This window comes from Manihot esculenta, chromosome 8 (assembly GCF_001659605.2).
Source record: "Manihot esculenta cultivar AM560-2 chromosome 8, M.esculenta_v8, whole genome shotgun sequence".
Taxonomy (NCBI): Eukaryota; Viridiplantae; Streptophyta; class Magnoliopsida; order Malpighiales; family Euphorbiaceae; genus Manihot; species Manihot esculenta.
In genome coordinates, this window is record NC_035168.2 from 38318926 (window position 1) to 38341063 (window position 22138).

At 36.7% G+C, this 22138-nt stretch overlaps 3 protein-coding genes and 1 non-coding gene across 4 annotated transcripts; 2 read left to right on the forward strand and 2 right to left on the reverse strand.

The window, feature by feature from the left end:
- Nucleotides 1–603: 603 nt before the first annotated feature.
- Nucleotides 604–3265, reverse strand: LOC110621086 (cysteine-rich receptor-like protein kinase 3). The gene is made up of 7 exons (XM_021765143.2): nucleotides 2695–3265; nucleotides 2588–2611; nucleotides 2048–2491; nucleotides 1842–1957; nucleotides 1493–1753; nucleotides 1179–1379; nucleotides 604–1089 (listed from the first exon to the last, which is right to left on the reverse strand). The coding sequence occupies exons 1-7, from the start codon at nucleotides 3263–3265 to the stop codon at nucleotides 1021–1023; spliced, it is 1686 nt and encodes a 561-aa protein (XP_021620835.1). The 3' UTR covers nucleotides 604–1020.
- Nucleotides 3266–4114: 849 nt separating this feature from the next.
- LOC110621088 (syntaxin-related protein KNOLLE) lies at nucleotides 4115–5492 on the reverse strand. The gene is made up of 2 exons (XM_021765145.2): nucleotides 5328–5492; nucleotides 4115–5220 (listed from the first exon to the last, which is right to left on the reverse strand). Exon 2 carries the CDS (start codon nucleotides 5203–5205, stop codon nucleotides 4264–4266), a length of 942 nt encoding a protein of 313 aa, XP_021620837.1. The 5' UTR covers nucleotides 5206–5220; nucleotides 5328–5492; the 3' UTR covers nucleotides 4115–4263.
- A 987-nt stretch (nucleotides 5493–6479) lies between these two features.
- LOC110621087 (apyrase 2) lies at nucleotides 6480–11291 on the forward strand. Its single transcript, XM_021765144.2, has 9 exons — nucleotides 6480–7205; nucleotides 7507–7635; nucleotides 7765–7821; nucleotides 7916–8008; nucleotides 9039–9244; nucleotides 9495–9586; nucleotides 10336–10553; nucleotides 10629–10818; nucleotides 10924–11291. The coding sequence occupies exons 1-9, from the start codon at nucleotides 6894–6896 to the stop codon at nucleotides 11037–11039; spliced, it is 1413 nt and encodes a 470-aa protein (XP_021620836.1). The 5' UTR covers nucleotides 6480–6893; the 3' UTR covers nucleotides 11040–11291.
- Nucleotides 11292–11768: 477 nt separating this feature from the next.
- LOC110621291 lies at nucleotides 11769–21812 on the forward strand. The gene is made up of 6 exons (XR_006351826.1): nucleotides 11769–11804; nucleotides 12140–12240; nucleotides 12282–12460; nucleotides 12517–20774; nucleotides 20959–21065; nucleotides 21573–21812. It is a non-coding gene; the product is annotated as a pentatricopeptide repeat-containing protein At5g15010, mitochondrial (transcript).
- The last annotated feature ends 326 nt before the right edge of the window (nucleotides 21813–22138 follow it).

A 22138-nucleotide genomic window follows, 5' to 3' on the forward strand; every position in this document is an offset into this window, starting at 1 on the left:
CTCTCCTCTCGTTTTAAACTTACAGAACGCTTTGTAAACCCTATTTTTTAGATCTCAGATCATCATAATCGATGATCATAATCGATTATCATTTCTTCAAGAAAATTAATTTGCTGGAATTCAATTGTGTTTATGAAATAATCGATTATCATTTCTTCAAAAACCCATGATCAAAATCGGTTTCCTGGAATTCAATTGTGCACCTTTTTGTTTCTTTGTATTTATTAATAAATTATTATAGAAATACAGTGATAATCACATGCTAGCTTTCAAATATGATCAATATTGTAGGCACTTCCAAATGTAATTTAAATGAATTTAACGTAATATTTTATTTTCGTTATATTTTATTTCTAAAAATATATTTTATGATTATATATTAATAATCAAAAGAAAATAAAAAAAGATAAAACTAAACATTTTATTACATTTATAAAGAAATTTCTTGCTCTCTAGTTCTAGTGAGAGAAATTTCTTTTTATTTTAATTCAATTTTCTTTAGCATTTTACTGCCTTTTTAGAAGATCTTTCTTTGCTCCACCTGAGTGGGAAAAGAGTTTCAGCCATGTAAATAAGTCAAGACACATGGAAATTCTTACTTGGACCAGACATATATAGACCTAAGATATAAAAATGGGTCTAGACAAGTTGCGTCCATTGCGATTCCATGGAGGAAAATTGAGACACCCAATTGTATATAATTACAACAACGTCAAGTCCAAAATGTGTATAATTACAGAACATCAAATCAAAAGGAATACTGTACATAACCCAGATCTCCACAGAACAGGACACTTCTGTTACACTAGGCTACAAAATGAACTCTTTTTAGTTTTAAGGGCCCTGATCAAGTGCTGGGCCTTTATTCTCAAAGGAAATTGATGAAAGTGGCTGATCTCATGGAGATGGAGTGGAGCAGAAGAAGGTCTTTACGATATAAATATGGGATTCTTAGGGCTTTGGTTGCTTAATGGCCACAAAAGAAAACTTGATCATCATGAACTCAACCTGATCATTTCCTTACACTGGAATCACCTCCAAGGACCTGGACATGGGTGTTTCTGATGTGCTTGTGTCTTGCCTTGCTTTCTGTGAATATCAATGAAAGAAAAATGTAAACATAAATTGACCAACCATTACTTTTGTATATGTGAAATGGGTAAAATACAGAGAAAAACCATGTCAATGACTGTATTTTTCCAAGCTTTGTCTATCTCTTCGAAGACAACATCCACGGTCGGACGACCTTTGCTGGATTTTGCAACACACAGGACTGCAATCTGCAAGATAGCTTCAAAATCTGCTCTGTTGAGCTTCCCACCTAACCTTGGATCTTCAAAATCTTTTACTGGACGCTTTCCCAAACATACATCCTTTGCCTGCCAAAAGAAATATAAGGAAATGACTTCTCTTTTTGCTTTCTCACATGGTGAGGATGTGCTTTGGTTCATAGTGGACCAGGTCCAGACAAGTATTTTCCATATAACAATACCTTTCTGGTGAGTTGGTCTCTGGCATCAAGGTCCAATTCAATGACTTTCTGCCCTGACAGGAGTTGGAGAATAACTATACCAAAACTATAGATGTCACTGGCACAGGTGAGCTTGGCATTGCTCATGTATTCAGGATCCATATAGCCTATGGTTCCTCTAACATCAGTAAATACTTTGCTCTCTTCCATTCCCAACATCTTTGCCAACCCAAAATCAGAGAGTTTTGGCTCCAAAGTCTCTGTCAAGAGGATATTTGTAAGCTGTGATACAAGAATGAAACATCATTAGATATCTCGACTATAGATTCCTCTTACACAGATCAAACAGGCAAGACATGTTTGTAATTACCTTGATATCTCTATGAACAATGCAGCCATCTATGTAATGATGGAGGTATCTCAATCCAAGTGCACAGTCTCTCAGGATCTTCACTCTTGTTTCCCATGTTAAAACAGCGTCCTTTCCTGAAAATAGGTAGACAAAGGCACATAATTAGCATAAAGTAACTAAAGAGCTAGCAAATGAATAGAGATGCAATGATCAGACAAAATTACTGAGGAGATGTCGAGCTAAATTCCCAGCTGAACAATATTCATAGACCAGATATCTGTCACCTCCTTCAATGCAGCAACCGAAAAGACAAACAAGATTTGGATGTCTAACTCTTGAAAGACCTTCAACTTCGCGTTGGAAAGAATCAGTTGTGCTGCTTTGATGTATGTGTTTAATGGCCACAACTTGTCCACTAGGCAAAACACCCTTGTAAACTTGGCCTGCACTTCCTCTTCCCAAGCTTTTTTTCTCATTCCCGTAGTTTATAGCATTTTCAATCTCAGCCTTGGAGAATCTGTAGAGACCAGACCATGCCTTCATCTCTGCATTAGGTTTACGACACTTACTCTTGCTTCTGCTCTTGGTCACATACAAAGTAAGAAGAAGCACTAGCATCAATGCCACAACCGCCATGAAGATTGCAATTACTGCCTTGACAGTACTATCTGATAAGCTAAAGATTTTCTGTTAGCATTCAACTCAGCTGGGCAGTAAAAGATCATAAATATCTATGAGAAAAAGGATCGAGTAGTTCAACTTACGCTTGATTTTGTCATAACCCACATCTGTTCACAAAAGATAAAAAATTTGTCACGAAAGGAAAAAGAAAATCTGAAGGAAGAACAAGAGGACGGCTTATAGCCCCTACCGAATGCATCTAAGGCAGGCAAACACCGATAGAAATTGTCCACGAAAGATGGATCATCGATTTTTGCAGCTGCAATATAAATGACAGTTGCTATTGCGCATGTGGCCCTTTCCTCTGCTTCTAATTTTTCCGTTAGACTATCCGTTGCAGCCAGTATTGCTGCGGTGCAATTAGAGCAGACATCATCGAAGGAAGAGTTAAAATCGGAGCATGTTGCCAAGGCATTCTGGTAATGAAAATCCTCCTTAATTGATGACAAGGAAAAATTTGAACATTTGCTTTTTCCACTGTAGAGACTATCAAATCTGCATGAATGTGGCGAAACTGAATCTTGTTTATGAAAGGCACCGTTGCAGTTCATCCATTGATCCTGTGGAATGAACACATAATCACTCTTCGTGGTGGCTACATGCGAAGCTAAAGTTTTGGTCAGGACATTGAGCACGTTACGACAGCAAAGTGTCGTGCTCAGGCTACCCAAAACCTGAACCTTCTCCTGATATCCCAGGCACTCGCCAGCTGGCTGGTAAGGAAATTTCTTGAAGTCTAATAAGCAGGAAACTGCAAACATGGAAATCCATTAGCGTGATAACTTATTGAAAAAAAAGAAAGTATATATGAAGAAAGAAACCTGAATCATCCGGCGAAGGTAAATCAACGGACAAGGAAGGAATCAGTGAGGTTGCCAAGAAGAAGGCAAGCTTCAGCGTAGGGTGTCCTGTCTTGATGATCATGTCCCTTGCTAACTTGGAAGTTTCAGTCCATATACAAGCTCTATATTGATTTATACGCCTGAGAACAGCTACGAGACTGATGAAAGTTTTCTCTGGCAAGAAACCAACCACCTATTTATAGATCAATTGCTCCCTTGCAACCATCGCTGGTTCGAAAAGATGAAAATTTTCTTTGTGATTACAGCTAGTGTTCCTGCTCTTGTAATCACCGTAGAATATGCTTAAGCTTCTGTCTCTTGCTGGAAACACGATCAACTCTTATCTTCTTAAGCTTTTAAAATGTTAACTACGAGACTTGATTGGTTATTTCCACTTTGATTGTATCAAAAATTTTGAAAATTTCAGTTAAAGGATAATAGTTAATCAAAATCATTGTATGCATATAATCTTCAATCACATCGCCGCATCCATGGATATGTCCCTCTGACAGGAAGACAAGAGCATGAATCACTTTCCAGGAAAGATTATTCGTTCTGCGCTTTCGAATTAGTTTTGGGGTCTGTTTGGAAATCATAATTGAACGAAATTTCCATATAATTTTAGTTCAGTATTCCACTTCTTGAAACAATTTTATACCAAAATTATTATTTAATTTGATTACGTTGTAACTAAATATGATTTTACTATAATTATCAATTTATAATAGTCTTTAAGAATTAACAAAATCCACAATTTAATTCATTAATAGGACAATGTGTTACCTTCATTAATCGATCAATGATTATAATAACAGGTTGATATATATGTCTACTGATACAAAATTACTTGAAGGAATAAACCGATAACAATAGAAAATCAAGAAAACCAGAAGGAATATAACAGGGCATTAAATCCTTCAAGAATGGCTGAAGCTAGTAGCAACAGGAATCACAATCACAAGAATTATTAACAACAAAAGTATAATCCCAATGCACATCCACTTCCTGCTGCTCCTCTGGTAATCTTTAGCACTCTTGAGCTCTTTGGCTCCATCCTTCACATAGTGGCTAGCATTCAACACATGGTGCTCAATATCATCCAACTGCTCACCTTGTGCCTCCACCATTACTGCCATGTCCAAAAACACCTGGTGCAGCTCCAACAAGCTCTTCTCTATCTCTTTTGCTGCATCATGCCTGTCTTGTATCTCCACCACTGTCTCTAATACTCTCCCTTTTCCATGCTCTTGTACTGCTCGTTTTAAGAACTCTTCACCTCCATTTTCATCAGAGATTATCTTGTCAATGATCTCTTCATCTGGGTACTCTCCAGTCACTGTGAAATATCTCCTCTCTACAGTTTCTTTGTGCTCAGTCATCATTTTCTGCCTTAACCCCTGGAAATCCATCATGAGATCCTTCAACTTCTTTCGCAGACCATTGGTGACGGCAAGTCTAGTTCTGTAAATTGGGGTTCCTTCTTTATACCCAGAGAGGCGTTTGTTTGCTGCGTTGGCGCGGTCCATTTCTTCTAGCTGGGATTTGATGGCTCTTGCCTTTTTGAGGACAGTGACAATGTCTGTGTTTATCTTGTTGCGCAATGATTTTAAGGACTCTGGTTTGTGTAGGGATTTACTTTCTTCATTGGATTCTTGGAGACGAACTAGAATCTCGCGGATTGATTCCATTTCTTTCTTAGCAGTCTCAGCTTCTTCAAGGAATAGGCTGAGGTTACGATCCATGGTGTTTGTTGCGTTTTGCATCTCTAGATCAGCGTCAGGACCAGCTTCCAGGTCTTTCATGGCCTCTTTCTTCAGGTCCACATAGCTGGTGAAGGATTTGGTCATCAGATCATTCATCTCTGCTTATCTGACCTGAAAAGAAAATCCAAAAGAATTGAATTAAACATGAAATCAACAGGCAAATTCGGAGACAATAACTAAAAATAGAGAAATGGGTATTGAAATTCAGACAATCTTACCTTTTTTCAAATAGTGAAACACAGCAGCAGTTGCGAGAGATCAAAATGGAAAGAAAGGTTTATGATCTGAGATTTGAAGATAGAAACAAGGAGATGATGTTGAGTTTTGGTTTTCTGATATGGAAACCAAAGCTCAGCTAGTGAACTGGAATATTTCTGAATTTGAAATGAGTTAAAATAGATACTTAAAAAGGAGCCAAACGCCTATCGTTAGGATCTGATTTTTTTTTTCAAAAAAAAAAAAAGGGTAGCCGTTGGAAGCTCCCAACGGCTATATTTTTGTTCATTTCCGTTCGTTTTATTCACACTTTTGGGCCACCATGTTTGAAGTTGCAGCCCAGCATGAAACCCAGTGCGTCAAACAACAAACAAATATTTATCTTTTCTTTTTTTTTTTTTGGCTAAATTTTTTAGTTAATTTCTAGAAAATAGCCCATAAATAATTTTAATTTATAATTCTAACATATAAATAAACATGCTAATTATTAAAATTATTTGAGCTCATTTTATCTTCTCAATTTTATTATCATAATTATTAAAATTATTTTATTTACATGATATGTTGGGTGTTGATTGTGATGAAATCTTTTTATTCCTTTTGACTCATAACATTTGGATGATCTTCAATTAAGTTGCTTGTACTTATGGCAATTTTCAAATATTTCCCATCTTCCTCCGACTAACTTCTTATTTTTGGTGTGATAGGCTTCTCAAGGAAATAGGCAACTGGGTTTGGATTAACTCGCAAAAATCATGCCATTTTCATGCAAAGTGTATTGTTGGATTGGATTGTCATAAAAATTGCATTATTGGAGAATAAACGAAAAAGCAATTTTTTTACAAATGAAATTTATATAAATTTACAGTATAAATACACAAAATTTATGTAATTCTTATTTTAATTTTATAGATAAGTTTTATTCATTTTAGACAATTTTAAATATACCTAAATTTTTTGAGATTCATTTATCCATTTGTTTAGGATAATATAATTATATAATTAATTAAATGTAAGAAAGAAATTATAATTTTTTTCTTTTATTCAAAAATTTAATGCATTAATATTTAAAAGATCAAATTTTAACACCTGAATCCTCGTGTGGAATTAGAATTATAAAAAGAGATAGCGTAACCCGCCATAACTTCCCCTTCCATTGTCCAAAAGGGGAGAAATAACCGACACTAACCCATGCAAAATTGAAATTCCAACAGCCACGACGCCCCCCAATACGACATCGTCGTTTCAATTCCTTCTTTCTCTCTCTCCCGCACACCATCTTCAGCTTTTCCTTTTTATGCACCCATAGATCTTATCTTGCTTCACTTCTCATCGACAAATTCATCTCTGATAATTGATTTTATTGAATAAATAATATTATTAATAAACAAGGAGAGCTGGATCCGTCACAGGAACCAGCGCAGTCCTTGAAGGCAACCGCCGCGGCTAACGGCCAGATCCGTTATCGCACCCCTTCCTCTGCTGAACTCCTTGAGACCGGTGCTTCATCTGGCGCCATTTCTCCCACCCATTCCGACCACCTCCTTCACCAATTGCCGTCTGAGAAGATGAAGCGCCCGGTGCCGCGGCATGAGTCTGTTTCTGACAAGATCCATAGGCACCGGGGTGTTCTCTTGGTCATTTCGATCCCGCTCCTCTTGATCGCATTTGTCTTGTTTGTCGTGCCGAGTCGTTCCCCGGCGGCCGTCTTGGATGAGTACGAACTTAATAGCCGGAAAATGTCGCCGAATTTGAAAGATGCCAAGAGATACGCGGTTATTTTTGATGCGGGAAGCTCGGGGAGTAGAGTGCATGTCTATTGTTTTGATCGAAATATGGATCTTGTTCCCATTGGGAAAGATCTCGAGCTTTTTGTTCAGGTCGCTAACTGTTCTCTTTCCTTATAGTTGCTTTATCGTTCTCGTACTCGGGACAATTAAAATAGATCTAAGCTTTTTTCTCTTCCTTCCTTTTTTTTTCCCCATCTTTATGATTGGAATTGGTTAAGTTTTAGGTTTACGAGTGAGCGAAGAATTTGCATTACACTAGGTGTTGTAATTTTCTTGTAGTAATGCTGCGAGCAGTCAGTTTTATTTATATTTTGTTTTTTATGGTAGTTAACGAACTCAACCATTTCTTGGGTTTTGTTTTTATTGTGATGTTTTGATTTTCATCTTATAGATTAAACCAGGTTTGAGTGCATATGCAAGTGACCCACAGGCTGCAGCTAATTCTCTTCATTCGTTGCTTGATAAAGCAGAAAGTGTAGTGCCCAAGGAGCTAAGATCGAAGACTCCTGTCAGGGTTGGGGTGAGTGAATTCAGATAGGTTCTTATGTTATAATTCATTTGGAATGCTTGTCACTGTACATTTACATATATTTTAATTACTTTGTATACATTGCTTACTTTGTACAATTGGCTTTTCAATGTCATGTAGGCTACTGCAGGCTTGAGGGCATTGGGTGCTGAGGCATCTGAGAGAATTTTGGATGCAGTAAGCCTTTACATCATTTTTATTACTTGTTTCTTGGGCTCCCGTTCTTGGCCCTGATCTTTCAGTTATAAACATTTGAATTTCCTGTTTAAAGGTGAGGACTCTTATGAAAGACAGGAGTACCCTGAAATCTGAGGCAGATGGAGTAACTGTTCTGGATGGTTCTCAAGAAGGTTCTTATGAATGGGTATGAACTACCAAATATTTTTCCTATGGGCCTCTGGTTCTTATGTCAATAGTTGTAATACAAATTATTCCAAATATTTATTTGATTTTTGGGATTCTAGCAGTTGACATATGTAAAAATAATAATAATGGAAATAAGTAGGTAGCCTACCTACCTGAGGAACACCATCACTTGGAGTCCCCATGTCTAATTGAGCTTTGACAACTTAGCTCTAGACTTACTGTTAATTAAAGCAGTGAATAGATTCTCTTATATGATTCATCTGGCAGTATGGCTTCCTCTTTCTTCATTGTGTGTGCCTGAGACAACTGGATAATGTTCATAGTCCCTAGCATGTATCCCTCAAGATGCTGAAAGTGGCATTGCCCCATAGTTGGCATCATGCAATTTTTGGGCTTCTATCGAGATTGGCATCATTTTAGTAATTTCGGAATATCTTCCTACCTAGACAACTGCCCTAGTGGACAGATCAAAACTTATTTTATTATTAAGTGCTCCAAACTGAATTGCCACTGTTAGTTTAGCCCTGTGCCTGTCATTTATTTGCCTTGAGTGTGAATAAGCTTTGTTTGACTTTATCCAAATTAGAAGAGCTATCACATTCATGAACTGCATACTACTACTCTTTGTCTCATAATATTTGTTGTTTAAGGTTTATTCACTCAAACCAAGGTAATTAATAACCTTAATTTTAGAAAAGTTTATAATAATTTGTCTAAAATACCCTTTAGATGGTCATGCTATTTTCACATATTAGTATTAAATGACTTAAAGACTGATAGGGATATATATATGGAAAATGAAAATTAATGTTATCTTGAAATTCTCATAAGTGACAGATAATATGGGACAACAAAATCTCCAAAGCGATAATTATTATGGGATGGAGGTAGTAATAGACAAGTTTGGTGCATATAAACAGTTATGGCATAACAATAAACTTAATGAATGGAAGTTAAACATCCTTGTAATTCTTTCCTGCACTCCTTTTATTAGTTGGTCCTTTACTGACTTGTCTCATGTTTTGCAGGTTACAATAAACTACCTATTAGGAAAATTGAGCGGATCATATTCTGATACAGTTGGAGTGGTTGATCTTGGTGGAGGATCTGTTCAAATGGCATATGCTATCTCAAAGATGGACGCTGAAAAGGCTCCAAGGGTATCAGATGGAGAGGATTCATATATAAAAGAAATGCGTCTGATGGGTTCTGACTATTACCTCTATGTTCACAGGTTCCTCTCCTTCTCTTTAATGAATTTATTTTACAATTATGTAACTGGAAGTTTCTTGGTTTAGGCCTCAATGTGATCTTCCATAATTGTGTAGGTTATACGTTGTTGGCTATGCTTCAAACTTTTCTCTTAAGCTTGCTTTATGTTCTAAAAGAACTTTGTTCAGCTGCTCACAATGCTGTTAAGTTTTAAGAGAATTATTTGTGATTTTGGTTATTGGTTAATTTGGTTTTGACATTTTCGTTTGCAGTTACCTTCACTATGGTTTATTAGCAGCTCGAGCAGAAATTTTAAAGGTTTCTGAAGGCTCTGATAATGCATGTATCTTGGCTGGTTATGATGGTAAGATAAAATTCTTATATTTCCATGTTCCTACCTTATGCTATTTAAGGAATAGCTTTTAACATTTTTTCCTGTCACCTAACATGCTTTTTAGGAGATTGAATTCCCTTGTAAAGGTAGTTGTTTAGATAATACTCATTGCCAACGCTTTAGCATTATTGAAATAAGAATTTAAGCAATTGTGCAATTTTATTTTGGCATGACACAATCACATATTGCTACGCGCTTCATGATATCATGCTTCTTATAGCAATTATACTTAATACAATTCTGCTGCATTTTTCACTTTCATTGTGCAAACTGGAAGGATAGTTGTAAAATCTTGGACTGGGACTTGTAAAAGGGTAGGATATGTGATGTCTATTCGAGCTTAATGTTGAATAGAAATTATTATACTATTTACAGGCTTAAAGCTTTATGCATAAACTTACATGTTTGAAACTGTCGTCAATCTAAAGAGTGGGGTAATGGAGGTCTTTTTTGTGACGTAATCTCGCTGATGATAGCTTATAAATATATTTGCCTAGCTACTTTTACTTGGCTGTTTAAAGGGATCATGAAACATTTGATGTTTTGCAGTGTTGTTCATGAATCATTGTCCCGCTCTCTCCTTTATCTCTGTTTCACAGATACACACGCCCATACACACACACACACACACAGAGGCTAGGAGTGACATGGAAGCAAATATATGGTACTTAGTTCAGACAAATTGAAAAGTGATTATGATTTTTTGTCCTTGTTTAAAGGGGTTTATAAATACGGAGGAGTGGAGTATAAAGCATCAGCTGCTGCTTCTGGTTCAAGTTTTGAAGGATGCAGGAGTCTTGCTTTGAAGGCTCTCAGAGTTAATGATTCAGCATGCACGCATATGAAATGCACATTTGGTGGAGTATGGAATGGTGGAGGCGGGGATGGACAAAAAAATTTGTTTGTTGCTTCATTTTTTTTCGATAGGGCTGCTGAGGTACTAAAAATCTCTTATCAAAAATTGCAACTCTATCAGACCTGGTTGCTTAACCAAATTGTTTATTTTCTACAGGCTGGTTTTATTGATCCCGCTCTACCTGTTGCGCAAGTTAATCCCTCTGATTTTAAGGAGGCAGCTAAGCGCGCTTGTGAAACTAAACTTGAGGATGCAAAATCTGCATATCAACGTGTCGAGGAGGGTAACTTGCCATACTTGTGTATGGATCTTGTCTACCAGTACACATTGCTTGTAGATGGATTTGGTAAGTAATTGGCACCGAGTTAGTGGTCAAAGCTCACAATCACATCTGTTCCTGAAAATCTTGCTTAGGATTCTGATATTTTATTGTGTGGTGGTTCTTTGACAGCTCTTGAACCTTGGCAAGATATTACATTGGTGAAGAAGGTAAAGTACAGGGATTCCCTTGTTGAAGCTGCATGGCCACTGGGCAGTGCCATAGAGGCCGTGTCAACATCACCGTGACTCTAAATTACATCTGCTTAATCGGCAAGTGAAAATTCAGTGGGATTGGCACATGTTCCTTGTTCCTTGCATCTGCATCTACAGAGTTTATTATTCTTGAGAAGTCACCAGGCACATGAAATGGAAATTGGATTTTGGCCCATATAATAGGAATAACGAGAAAGGAATAGCTCCATTTATCATCATTTGTAATTACCTTACAAAATCTTGTGATTTATGACTTTGAGAGAGTGATTCGATTCAATTACTTCATTTTGTTTTCCTTGCCAACCTAACAAGAAATGACCATATCAATGCACTACTGTTACTGCAGAGTAATGGAGGCTAGCCAGATCTATCCATCTGTTTCCAGCAGGTAAAAAAAATTCTCTTCCTAAAAGAATCAATAAGAAAAAGAGCAACTAAAGTGAAATAACCTTTGATAAAAAAAAAAAATTAAAGTGAAATAACTACCAACTTCTTCAAGAGATGTTAGAGAAATTGTCCTAGGCAATTTAATCGTTACTTTGGGATCTTTTCTACTCTCTAAAGAAAAAGTAATCAGATTATTCGTTAATCAAGTTAATATTTTATGGACAATCTTAACGTAAATGTTTTTACTTTTTTATATCTGCAAGTAGAAAAATTGCAAAAAAAAAAAAATCTATCTAGCTTAGTGCCTTTTTCAAATAGAATTTTATAATTTAATTTCTAATAGAAGTGCTCCTATTAGTTCATGATGTTAGCAAGATGGATTTTACCTTTAACATCGTTAAAAGATTAACGGTATATTACAATTTAATTTTTAAGATTTAGTGAGATTGTCTCAAAATTTCAAATTAATTTCTAATTTTTTGTTAAAATTAACAAACTAGTCCATTTAACTACAATTCATATTTTATATCTTATGAAATTGATGGCTAAAAATTATAATTATTTATAAATAAGTATATACATCTTTATAAACATATCTTTCCATATTTATTAAATTTCAATATTTTATATGTAAATAAAGGGTTTGCGGACCAACAAAACAATCGACATGGTTTTGTCAAATAAAGGGCTTGGATCGAAGCCTCTCATTCTCAATCCAGCCCAATTTGTACTTCATTTATTTATAGCACCTCAACTCTTCAGCCCGCGAGGCAGTATCAAGAGCCGACGGAAACCGGCGAGCCGAGCCTTGCAAGCAAACTATGCCTCTTGAATCTAACAAATACAGGTATGCTTTCTTATTGATTGAATTCTCAATTTGATAAACAGTTTATTTCTTATTCGGTCATTTCAAAAACATTTTGTGCTTCATGAAGTGATCATATATGTTATGCTTGAAAAGTTCAATCAAGCGCTAGAAAGGCGATCAATCAGAATTATTACTTCAGACTTGATGAAATTTTCATTTATGGCTTTTACTCCTATCATTTTATCACATAGAAGGCAAAGTTACATTGCTGTTTCAACCGTTGAAGCCACCGGGATAATGTCTTTTCATTCTAAGTTTTCAGTTGGTTTCTCTTCTTATGCCCATTCTATCGTGAGTATCATGCTGTGGTTTCTAGTCTTGGTAAAATGAGAAAGCTTGATACTGCATGGGTATTGATTGATGTGGTGAGATGAGAGGTGTTAAGACTGGTGTTTCTCTTGTTGTATCGCTGACTTTGCTCGCCATGATTAGGAGATATTGCGCAGAGCATGATGTTGGCCTGGCTATGAACACTTTTTATGCATATAAGGTGCTTAAATTTTATATGGGGATTGACGAGTTTCAGAGTCTTCATATGCTTTTTGGCGCTACAAGAATGTGCAAGATGCTGAGCAGCTTATGTTTTTTTTTCTCAGAAAGAGGTCTTCTCATTTAACATACAGAGCTTTGAGTTGGGATAATGTGTTCGGTAGTCTCATCAGGCAGAGAGTACTGGGGGGAATGTGCAAGAGGCGAGTGGCATCTCGTGCTAACTCAGAGGCAGGTAATCTTTATAAGGTGATCAACCTGTACAATCAGATGAATAAGACGAGGATTGAACCAGATAGGAAGGTTTACAATAATTTATCGATGCTCTTGCAAAGTCTAGGCATGTGAAGGGAGCTTATTGCTCCTAATACTTACACTTAGAATTCTCATCAAACCTTTATGCAAGGCAAGAAAAACATATGAAGCTATAGGTGTCTTTGATGAGATGTTAATGTTCCTGAATAGCTTCTTTCCAAAGGGTTCCTTCGTATTCCGTCATTGAGAAATTTCATTGTACAATTTGTAATAATTAATAAATCAAAATAACCATTGGTTCCATTATAAAAAGTCATTCCTCCATTGCAAGAGGAGCATATTGGGATTGTTTGAGCAACTCACGTAGCATTGCCACACTCGGCTTATACAAACTTATCATTCATTCTTGCTTATTCAGAGGAGAGGGGAAGAAGTTCTTGCACCATTAGAGAATATGAGAAAGATTGGCTGCCAGCCAATTTCTGATACCTACATTATGTTGATTAGAAAATTTTGTAGATGATGCAGGATGATGTCTTTTAAGTTGTGGAATGAGATGAGTGAGAATGGCTTGGTCTTGATCATAGCTCATACATTGTGCTGATACACGGGCTCTTTCTACAAGGAAAGTTGGAGGAACCCTACAAATATACACAGATATGAAGAGAAAAGAATTATTGTCAGAACCAAAGATAGATGAGAAGCACTGTAGTCTCTACTTGGTTATCCAATAAGCAAATAGCTGAGTGGACAGAATAAAAAAGATGATCGATTGATATACTCAATTAGGCTAGCAAACCAGAGCCATCCCTAAGATAAACAATTAAAAGAAAGATCTTCTTCAACAAGCTGAAACTAGAGTTGTAAGAGAGCGAGGAATTCCCTTTCAGGTGCAGCAGGTTCTCATGTAATATTAAGTTTAAACAACAGGTGGTTTGTGTATGTTAACAACCTGCAGCAAATGCATCATGGACTCATAGTCATACAGGTCCAACTAAAGTTTCTTTTCTAATTTACAAATATAAGATGCCTCGTTTTATTCAATCACTTAAAAGAAATTATGGTTTTTGAATTCTCTTATTTGTATACCTTCTTCTTGTAATATATTTTCATAAATAATAGTACAGAAGATATTTAATGCCGCTCTTCTGTTTCTCTCCTTTTCAACAGATATATTTTTCTTGCTTGTGGTGTTAAGATATCTTCAGAGGGGCAAAAATAGGGTTTATTACATTGCACAAAGAGCATATTCAAAATACAGGCTTCATTAATGAAATGGCATGGCAACCATTTTTGTGATGTATGGTGCAAATATTGTGTTGGAATTTCTTGAATTACCTGCCTTTGGGCCCTCTATAGCATCCAGTAGTATAAAGATACTAGATGGCTACCAATATTTTGGGTTGATATCTGTTAACAGAAAATCTCATAGGACATGATTTTTAAGGTTCAGTACTGTCCAATTCAGCCATACATCCATAGGCTAAAGCAATGTCTGCAAATCATTAACATATTTTTACTTGTGAGAAGTATAATTATGACAGCAATGACTTGTATTAATGATATTTTTGTGATGCTGTTTTCTTCTGGTTGTCCCATCCTGAACTGTGCTACCACTTAACAACCACTTGAAAGATATTGCAATTTGGAAAACCAAACTACGGCCAAGGACATTGTAAACAAATAGGTCTGTAGGAAAATTGTGTCTATTCTCTATTGAACAAGAGTATTTATATACGGATTATAAGATCTTGTTAAGGAAATAAATCACTTTCCTAAAAATTCTCTCTCAATCAATTTGTATCTTAGCCCTATGATTTTGCAACCTACTCGAATTATGTACAAATTATATTCACGCTATAACAGACATCTTTTTGGCAAGGGGAAGTTATTGGCAAGGGGAAGTTATGGCTAAGAAAACTCAGATGTGTGATGTTTGCTTGAGCTAATTTGCATTGCAGTTGAATTGGTTGGTAACCTTGCAGTTTCCTTGTCTATTAACCTTGGAATTAGTCTTCCATATGTTAAGATGTTTTAAGGATTACTAGCAAACTCTGTTTTACAATTGACCAAAAATAGGCGGTGCATTTTCCAACAGTACATAGATGGGGTCATAGACTAGATTCAACCAAAAGTTGTGCCTAGTTTTATGTAACTTGAGTGATTCCTTGATCTAGTCCGAAAAAAGAGTTTAGAGTCATGGCCTACTATTTGGGATGATATTTATTTAAAGATTTTTTCATATTAATGTTTTACCTTCAACTTGCCTCATGTTGATGTTTTATTGTTAAACATTTTTAATCACATCAGATGCATGCAATTTTTATGAGAATATGAACCAAGTTCTGTTCAATTTGATAGGAACACATTGTTGAAAAGTAAATTTGCACACGATAGGTCAATACAAATGAACAAAACTGAAATGAGATGCCTTTACCGGGCTTTGAGACTCAATTCTCTGGTGGGGATAACGGTATAAATATGTTATAACCTATAAAAAATAGGACCTCCAAGATCGTAACACGTGTAAACATGAATCGAAAGTTTTTTCATCTGATCGGATCGGGCAATAAGAAGTCCGACCTATTGAATACAAAGAATGAGACCAGCAACACTTCTGAGTTTACCAAAGTCCAGAATGGATAGACTGATCTCCTCATAAGCCGAAAAAGACTAACAGGCCGACCTCCTCAAAAACCCGTACTACAACAAGACTTTGAACGCCGACGTGGCCGACCTCAGTAACCGATGGGATGAGTCCGGCATAACCTGATGAAGTCAGGGTAGAGATGCCGACCTCCTATGAGCTGTTAGTCTCCTTGATACAGCACAAGGATCATAAGCGCGCATGTAGAAGGTATGAATTGGCCAACTCTGCATTTATTGTCCTATAGCCCATCATTAATATATTGTCTAACACATTTGCATAAAAACATTCCTCCCCCATCAGAAAGCGACTGCATCAACCTTATTCAAAAGTATTTATACACTGAACTAATCCTAAAAAAGGATATCTCCTTCTCTGGAAAAAGAGCTATCTGAATCCAAAACCACTCTTCTCTTCTCTTCTCTGTTTTACTTCTCTTGACTCCACTAAGTTTTCAGATCTGACTTGAGTGTCGGAGGGTTTCCATCGGGAACTCTCTCGGTAGATCCCTGACCATCTTCTTTATCTTACAGGACCCCTTCCTCGAAGCCAAGCATGGAGAGACCTAACGGACCGATTACAGATCGATGATCAACCCAGCGAATCAGACATCTGCTTAGGTGTCCTCATTTGAACGCCCCGTTGGATCTCATTATTATCAAGTTGATGTTGTCTGTGGGGACGAAGGAGACTATCTTGTCGCTGGAGTTTCCAAACAAAACCCGTTGAGATCTACATGGAAAATCAAGAAAAGCTAATAGCCAAACAGCCAAAAAGGACCAAAGGGAAGAGAGATAGTGAAAGACCCAAGAATCACTAACGACATTTAAAAACCATACGGTGAAAGTCAAAAAAAGGCTGACGCCGATGTGAGAAGGGAATGCGACACAAGGTGAAAGAGAGGTGACATGCGCGAGTTAATCAAACTACACAGTTATCTCTTTAGTTCAAAGTATTTTTGTCATCATGCTGAATATATGCTTCGGCATGATAATATTTTAGAAACAGCTTAAAAAGCTTTCGTCGGTGATTAATATTGATATGTATTCCTTAAAAAGGGTATTATTTGCTTAAGTATGCTGCTATGAGAATTAAAATCTGTAAAATGATTTATGCATGAGAAACATAACTATTTTGCATTTATTTGAAATGTGAAACTAAATATCTTACTGTTTAAATTAACAACGAGCATTCTTGTTACATATACTCTATGCAAGCTTTTATTTTGCAGACAAATTTTAAAAGGAAGAACAAGGCTAATAAACCTGGAAGCTTCGGCCATAAAACCAGATGACTCCAATGAGGTAGGTGATCGGTCTCGGAAATAAGACCGCCAACACCACAAAATCGATTGAGGAGATGAAGACCTCAAAGAGGTAGGTGACCAGTCTCGGACGTAAGACTGTCGGCACCACAAAATCAATTGAGGAGATGAAGATCTCAATGAGGTAGGTGACCAGTCTCGAAAATAAGACTGAGGCAGGTGACCAATCTCAGAAATAAGACCGCCGGCACCACAAAACCAATTGAGGAGATGAAGACCTCAATGAGGTAGGTGACCGATCTCAGAAATAAAACCACCGGCACCACAAAATCGATTGAGGAGATGAAGACCTCAATGAGGTAAGTGACCGGTATCGGAAATAAGACCGTAGGCACTACAAAGTCGGCTGAGAAAATGAAGACCTCAATGAGGTGGGTGACCAGTCTCGAAAATAGACTGCTAGCACTACAAAACTGATTGAGGAAATAAAGACCTCAATGAAGTGGGTGACCGATCTCGAAAATTGACCTACGGCACCAAAAAGCCGAGTTGAAGAAAAAGAAATCCGAAAGCAAACCAGCGAGCCAAAGAGCTCGAATGACAAAGAGAAAAAGCACTTCGATGAGATCCAGTGCCAAGTACCAGAAGGTCCACTCCAAAAGAAGTACGGATTGACAACACACGATGACAAGGGCTGAGCATGCCGCACAAGAAACACAAGAAAAAGTCCAAAATGCTCGGACTAAGGTCGGGGGCAAAAAGCTTGAAATCTCCTTAAGAGCAAATAGCCCGAAATGAAGAATCAGGCTTTGAGCCCTAAAATGCTTAATGGCAAATAGCCCGGAGAAGCAAAAATGCTCGGAAGAAGCTTGAGGGCAAATAGTCCAAAAAGTGAATAAGGGCAAAAATAGTCTGAAACCGCTTAAGTGCAAAATGTCCACAAGTTACGAAGAGCTAAAGAGCTTGAAAGAAAGAATTAGTGCTAAAAAGCCTAGAGTATCATATAGAAAGCCAAAAGAGCTCGGGCGAAAAGTCAAGGCTGAAGAACTCGGAAAAAGCTAAAATGCTCGTAAAAATAGTCAAGGCTAAAGAGTACGGAATGATATAGAAAACCAAAGAGCTCGAATGAACGTTCAGGGCTAGAGAGCCCAGCAAAGAGCCAAACTGCTCGTGAAACTAATCAGTTGAAACGCTTATTAAAAGACTCAGGGTTTAAAGCCCCGAAGATGCCTCAGAGTAAAATGCCCAGAAGAAGACCCAAAATGGCAGACCATTAAAGTCAGGTCCAAAAGGTAGGGCTAGAAGGGCAGAGCACCCAAGTCCGACCTTCCAAAAGAAAAATCTACCAAGGTTAGACTTTCTATGAAAAAGACCACCAAAATCAGTTTTTCCAAAGGGATGATTATCAAGATATAAAATTTACTCTTTTGGTTCAGTCTATGTTAAGTTGAGCAATTCCATTGATTGCACTTCCTTTCGAAATTCATAAGCGTCAACCAAACAAACAGGTGGCGCGAATTAGCAGGATGGGTTCTCTTCTCCGACGATCATAAATAACCATCTAGAGAAGCGAAAGGGCAACTGATAATGTATAAAAAATAGAACCTCCCGAGATCATGATACATGCACACTGAATCGAAAGCCTTTCCATCTGGTCGGGTCGAGCAATAAGAAGTCTAACCTATTGAGTACAAAGAATCAGACCAGCAACACTCCTCAGTTTACCAAAGCCCCAAATGGACAGACCGACCTCCTTAAAAGTCTGTACTACAACAAGGTTTTGAACGCCGATGTGGCCGACCTCAGTAATCGAAATGAGCTCATTTCTATCTAGGTTGGATGAGTCTGGTACGACCTGATGAAGTCAAGGTAAAGATGCCGACCTCTTATGAGCTGGTTATCTTCTTGGTACGGCACAAGGATCATAAACGTGCATGTAGAGGGTATGAATCGGCTAGCTTTGTATTTATTGTCCTGTAGTCCATCATTAATGTACTGCCTGACACACCTACACAAAAGCATTCCTACCCCATCAGAAGGGGACACAACACAGGGGCATCAACTTTATTCAAAGGTATTTATACACCAAACTAATCCTAAAAAAAGAATCTATTCCTCTCTAAAGAAAGGACTTATCTCTCTCTCCATCATACAGAGGGAACCCGAAACTACTATTCTCTTCTCATCTCTTCTCTATTTTACTTCCCTTAACTCCACTGAGTGAGTTCCCAGATCTGATTTGAGCGTTGGAGAGTTTCTACCGGAAACTCCTCTGGTGGACCTTTTGACCGTCTTCTTCCTCTTACAGAACCCCTTTCTCAAACCAAGCATGGAGAGACACAACGGACCGATCACAGATCGATAATCAATCCAGCGAATGAGATATCTGGCTAGGTGTCCTCATTTGGATGCCCCCCAAATCTCAGTATTATTAAGGTCCATGCCTGAATTTTGTGAAGCTTCATTCAGGTCTATCTCAGATGAATTACTGGAATGTTTATATCACTGCTTTTCTTCAGTGCTTCAACTGTAGTTTTGTTATGAACTATGGATATATTTACCTCATTCTTGATCATGATATCTTCCTCAGACTTAATAGAGAACATAAATGGTTAAATTTTTAGATATCCTTTGATGAATACGATACTTGTCGGGGGAAGAAAGGGAAGTAGTTTACTGGATGTTTATCTTCCACTTTATTCTTCCTCCCTTCTCTTCAAGGGAGACTATTCTCAGGCTTCTATGAGAACCAAGTGTATAGGTTACAGCCACCACTCAGTTCATGTTCTTGTTGTGTTATTAGACTTTCTAACGTCTGGAAAGGGATAGGTCGATATTGTGGGTATTATGCACTTCTAGATGGAGACCATTCAGGCATTTGCATGCAGAACTAAAATCAGACATAATTAATTGAGGTTGAATTGATAAATTTTTATGCTTCCATGAGCTAATTTTGCTATTTGTATTGCAATAGACAAACTGAAACATGTGTTGACATAGTGTTCATTAATATGAAATATTGTGATAATGCACCATTTTCCACAGAAACAGTTTACTTTCTACCATGTTTTACTTTAGTTAAATTCTTGTATGTTAATAGTGCAAGTAGGGACCAGCAAAAGAGTCAAACTAATGGAAGTTTACATCTGGATTTTCATTCTAACAGTTTTCACCTAAAGAACTCATTATTCCATGCTTAGCCTCAAAGATATTGATTCTCACTTTAGCTTAGTGTTCTGTAGCTGAGAGAGTATATAATAATCTATAAACTGTAGACTCTCCATGGAGTTCCACGTTAGGCCTAACTCACTGTATAGTGTCTGGCATGAGAAATCTGGTGCATTGCCATTTGACATGAGATGCTACCTAGTTACTAGATTAGGTGAACTGCACGTGGAAAACAACAGGATAACACAAATAAAACATTTTCATTCTTGAATATCTGCTAGCTTTGCACGTCCATACCTCTTGACTGGTCTAACTCATTTATGTTCCTTTCATGCTCTTGTATTCAGTCAAATTCTCCCAACAGCTTGATGTAACGTTATTGGCTAATCACACGCTTGGTCAAGGTTTGAGTTCAAGCTGCAGCGCACTCAGCTTGGATGAAAAGAAAGCAGAATCAAATTCCTTACAATATCATTGGTTAACATGGGACCTAGACAGAACTAAGCAATAGAAAGGAAATACGGATTAGGATAAGGATCATGTAAATGGCAATAACTGCGAGCTGGTTTCTGAGGGAGTTTCATTTTCATATCTATCTTTTTAGGTGTTCTTTAATTCATTTTTTTCTGCAGGTACATTGAAAAGTCAAGGGTCTCACAACTGAGTGGAGAGATGCTTTTGACCATTGAGGTAATGAATTTGCTTTCTTTTATTGGCTCTACCAAGTTTTTCTTTTTCTTTTACTTTTTTTTTTTTTAGTTTTCCCTTTATTAATCTCATTTCCAAAGTTGAGAAACTGGTGATTGGCCAAAAATTACAGGTTACTTCGTCAAGGTCCAGCATAAATTTATTGATTTTTCTGTTTTTTTGACAGACAATTTATTGATTATTATATAGCAGATTTGCATGTGGGTATTTGAATTTCAGCCGAACAAGTTACCTAGTATACGGGAAGGAGAGAAGGACCCATGGAAAACCCAGGTACTTATGCTTTGCATCACACATGACGTAATATTCAAAAGCACAAAAAAATAATATTCCTTGCATTATAAAAAATATATTTATAAATAAAACTTCAGGCCTATAGGCTAACAAAAGCATCTTTGAAGGATAAAAATATCAAGTCTTAAGGACTTGTGGATAATCATAAGCTTTTGGCCGTAAAAAGTTTCATGACATCCTCAACTTAATAAATAATTTAACAATAATAATTATACATAATGTATGAATTTGATCGAAACTCATTCTATATTTTTTACATTTCAAGAATTTTCTTGCTGAATTCAAATTAGTCGAAAAATGTTATAGAAGATTTATGTTATTGAAATATCATTTTAATTCTATTTTCTTTTAAATATATAGTTTTCCTAAATATTTAAGTTAAAGCTGTACTAAAATCTTTTAGTAGATCATATGCTCCCAAAATTTATCTTACCTAGACACCATGGTGGTCTTATTTCCTAATTTATCCAGTTTTTGCACCTATAGTTTGCTCAACAACCGCCTTGGCTTCATTATAATGTGGAAGTCTCCCCATACTTTGGAACTTCAGCTTTCTTCAATAGTAAGTTTTTCTGAAGAATGCCGTGCTCTGTTTGATTGCCAGGAAAATTCATCGTATAGAGGAGAAGTTAAAAAGTGACAATTCCGTTGTGGTTTGGCAATTCATTCAGCTTTCTGTAGATATTTAATGGACCACTTCGCTAACTATACTTTTGAAACATTCAATACTTCCCCTCTGGATTTGTGTCAAGGAAAAGCAAAAAAAAAAAAAAAAAACATGGTCTTGAGTCAGTCCGCAATTTGAATGTGTTTTTTTTTTTTTCTGAAATGAAAATTAAAAATTTGGAGAGTAAAATTTGAAATCTCTTAAATTTGTGTAAATATTTATCACCAAATTAAACGAGTGAGTGCAATTTGAATGTGTTTATATTTGTTAATAAATATCTATGAAATTAGCATTGAAAAAAAGACTAAAATGGTTAATTTTTAATGAAAATATGGACCTAATAGTAATTTAACTCATATTTTTTATGCATCTTATGGGTTAGCTA